The 4,037-nt window shown below is 39.8% G+C and overlaps 1 protein-coding gene across 1 annotated transcript; it reads right to left on the bottom strand.

The window, feature by feature from the left end:
- Positions 1-1,767: 1,767 nt before the first annotated feature.
- Positions 1,768-3,762, bottom strand: LOC105161794 (protein VAPYRIN-like). The gene has a single exon (XM_011079608.3). The coding sequence runs from the start codon at positions 3,655-3,657 to the stop codon at positions 2,065-2,067; it is 1,593 nt and encodes a 530-aa protein (XP_011077910.1). The 5' UTR covers positions 3,658-3,762; the 3' UTR covers positions 1,768-2,064.
- Between the last annotated feature and the right edge of the window lie 275 nt (positions 3,763-4,037).

Genomic DNA, 4,037 nt, shown 5'->3' with positions numbered 1-4,037 from the left:
TGGCCACGAAGGGTGCACTCATAAAGACGTGGAGTTTTAAGTGGGAAAGGTATTGTTGGTTATGAGTTTGCACTAATTTTAAGAGCTTATTTTGAAAAAACATCTCATTAAAGAGATGAGACATCAAAATTATAAATCACTCAAATTCATCATATACAATCAAAACGAGACGTGACTTGTTTTGAGGTAATTGTGCAGTGAAATCACAAGTCTTTGACACAGATGGTGTTAGGTAAGTAATGAGTTAATAGTGTTGCAAACATAGAAGAATTAAAGGGTTATGTTAGTTTATTAATTGGATAGGGTTATGGTGGGAATTGTTAATTGTGGAACTCCCTCACTTGTCAACAACTACTAGTTGAGTTTGTGGGGAGAAGCTTACCAACTCATCTTACCTTAATTTATATCAACCTCAACCACCTTGTTTCCATGACCTAAGAGCATGTTTGACCACTAATGCTTTATTGGACCTGCAGATGATGTTCTATTACACTCTTTTCAATCACAACTATTAGCCTTTTATCATCCACATCCAACCATTTTGGATAAATCAGGAGCAATGCTCCATACATAGTTACAAGGGAGTTTGTTTTGATTCTTTTGTAATGTTTTTGAAATTTATAAGATTTTAAATCTTTCTCAACTTAGCTTCTTTAATTGTTGATTAATATATGAAGATTACGTAATTTATGGAAATTATTATAACGCTATCTCCTGAGGTCTGGTGTAATTATACATAATATTTATTTCAATCTAATAAACAGATTTTTCATTTATCAAAACGGTCTAATATTTATTGATATGTTATAACAGGTTCTGAGCAACGTATTCTCTCATACTGTTATTGGGCTTTATAGGCTTTTGGATCGGCGCAACTAGTTACTTCTAGACCATTGGTTCTTATTAGAGTTCATTCTTGGCTTGCGCCACAACCCACTACTTCAATAGTGCTATTTTGTGGTCAGTGGGATCAGATTTATCTCATGTTCATTTTCAAATCAACAAATAGGGAAAAGTATTATTTTAGTCCGTTAAGTATGCCTAATTTTAATTTTAGTCCGATAACTATGTCCATTTTTGTTTTGGTCCAATAACTTACGAAATTGCTTACTTTTAGTCTTTTGGCAGATTTTCGGACAATTTTACCCCTATGAGTGCATATGGACTAAAACTGTCTTTTAAAAGTTGCATAGAGGTAAAATTGTCCGAAAATCTACCAGAGGACTAAAAATAAGCAATTTCATAAGTTACTGGACCTAAAAAAAATGGACATAGTTATCGGACTAAAATTAAAATTAGGCATACTTAGCGGACTAAAATAATACTTTTCCCCAACAAATATGTTAAAAAATAATAAAAAAATATTATAAAAATAAATATATATACAACCCCACAATATTAATAAAATTCAAGCTTACCATACTTTAATTGTGAGGCCTCAACCTACCGCTCAGTAAAATATTATGGGCTCAATTTTACTTCTTTTGATACTATTAAGATACAAAAGAACTCAGATCTAATTCAAACGTGACTAGACTGGATCAGCACTCATTTGCTTCTTGAATGAGCAGTTAAGTAAGCAGACTGCCATAACACTATCTAACAAAGTAAAAGTATCTTTACTTGCTTTGCCATATGCATTGGTGTATCCGTCCTTCTTTGATAAATTCATCACTTCCTCATACAAACAAAAATAAGGAATATTCTTATTAAAAAAAAAAAAGAAAAACTCGTATTTTTCATAACTCTAATAATATTTTACATAATCTTACAATAACATGATATTTAATTTTTTGTGTCTTTTTATTTTTAGTGTAATAATTTGCAACAGTACCACTACCATTGGTGACAAGTACACAACTTACATTACAAACAATTTCATGTCATGGCCTAAAATTCAGGACCTGAACTAACACAATGCAACCCTACAATTGCAAGAAGGCGTCTCAGACTTCAAACTTTCTGGACACTATCTCAATAAATTCTTCTTCAAATGTTCGTCAATTTGTAAAAACTCAACCATAAACAATTCCAACTCTTGGATTGTTCACTTCTCGATCATATCTAGACCACGGCCAACGGCACCGACCGATCGAAGCTACTCCGGTGGAGTCTGGACTTCTTCTTGATCACCGCGATATCCTTCTCTCTGCCTGCAACTCCCTTAGCAGTAAAAGGATCCGGATTCTGCTTACTACCATCTCTTACACCTCCGTGTACAAGTATCCTTATGATCCCCGAATACTGTAGTGACTCGGCAATTTGCAATGCCGTCAAGCCCTTATTCGTTCTTGCTTCGATCTCGGCTCCCTTCTTCACTAGCAGTTCAATCACATCAGCTTGGCCTGATTCAGCAGCACAATGCAATGCAGTGTATCCATCCTCATCCTTTGCATTTACATCGATGCCCTTCTCAATCAGGGCCCTGGCTGCATCGATCCGGCCCTTGAACGCAGCACGGTGTAGTGCTGTCCAACCGTTTTGATCCCGCCCATTGATACACGCACCGTTCTCAAGAAGCCTAACAATCGTCCTCACCTCGCCCTTCCTAGCCGCCATGGCTAGATTGTCCCCAAGGCGAAGGGCATCGAATAGCTTCGTGTGCCCATTTTCGGCTGCAAGATCATAGGCTGTCTTCCCGGACTTGTTCCTCACATCTTTATTAGCTCCCTTGTGGAGGAGAAGCTTCACCATCTGCTCGTCTCCCAGAAACGAGGCTATGTGCAGTGGAGTTTCCCCATCACTTGCATTTTGGATATCGACTCTGGCACCGTTTGCCAATAGAAGTCTCGCGCAGTCCCTTCTCCTCTCTTCCACTGCCATGTGCAACGCCATCTTGCCGTCTTTCGTCCGAGCATTCACATTAGCCCCTTTCAGCAAAAGATGCCTCAGAACCTCGACATGGCCGTTCCCTGCAGCAAGATGAATAGGACCCAAAGTGGAGGACTCTGATCTTTCTGTGCTGGCTTTGTGTGCTAGTAGAAGCTCAACAATCAGGGACTCGCCTGAGGCTGCAGCCGCCTCGAGCGGGCTCGATCCTGACCCCCCACAAGCTTCGACATTGGGCCCAAACTCCAGCAACAACTGGACTAAGTCAGGCCTGCCCTGAGCAATAGCCAAGTGAAGCAATGACTGTCCATCAGAATCAACAGAATCAGCTGATTTCCAAGCAGGATGACTCTTTTCAAGAACCTCCCTGATTTCATCCATATCATGCCCCTTAGCAACTACATGACTCAGAATGGATGATCCCACAAACATGATCTTGATCCCACTATCAGAGTACACCTGTTTCTTCTTGTTCGTGAACCACTCACTCGGAACCGAATCATAAGTAGATGACGGGTTCTTGATCGACGCACCGGGTGCCACCACGCTCTGCAGGATGAATGAATCATCACAGAACGGGAAACGGTGGGGGAGACTAGAGTTAGGTGGGAGGTTGTAAGTGATCTCAAGAGTAAGTGTGGTAAGAGGCAGTATGATCCCTGATTGGGGGACGACACTGTAACGAGCTTTGTTCGTCGGCTGGAGGCGAAAGGCCACCGGCATCGTGTACATAACGTTACGCAACGTAAGCTGGCCGGAGCATCTCTGCCCCGGTTCTACCCTGATCGCCACAATATTGGATGGCTCCAAGCTTATAAGCCTATCCATGTCTAATTCCTCGACTCGGAATCTGTTTACTTGTTTTTAAAGATCATGTGATGATGTTTGAGTTCTTGAAATCAATCAAGATCATGAAGGGAATGATTGTATATATGGGGGGAGAATAAGGGAAGCCGGCTGGAACGAGGCAGTGCCACTTGGTGGAGTTGAAATCAATGAGGACTTGTTCTATTTGATGTCCGACCTGAGAAATCTTGGAGGAGTTATAGTAGAAAACATAATTGATTGTGATGCTTTTTGTTGGGAAAAAATTCTAATTCAAATTCAGTTTTATCGAACTTAAATGAATTATATGACAAGTGCAATCCTTTTATGTAATTGATGTACAATTTAATAAAAATAATCGATCACATATCGAGATATTACAC

The sequence above is a fragment of the Sesamum indicum genome, linkage group LG5 (assembly GCF_026168435.1).
Source record: "Sesamum indicum cultivar Baizhima isolate 11 linkage group LG5, ASM2616843v1, whole genome shotgun sequence".
Classification (NCBI taxonomy): domain Eukaryota; kingdom Viridiplantae; phylum Streptophyta; class Magnoliopsida; order Lamiales; family Pedaliaceae; genus Sesamum; species Sesamum indicum.
Note: the sequence above shows the minus strand (reverse complement) of the source record. Positions and strands in the feature narration are given on the sequence as shown.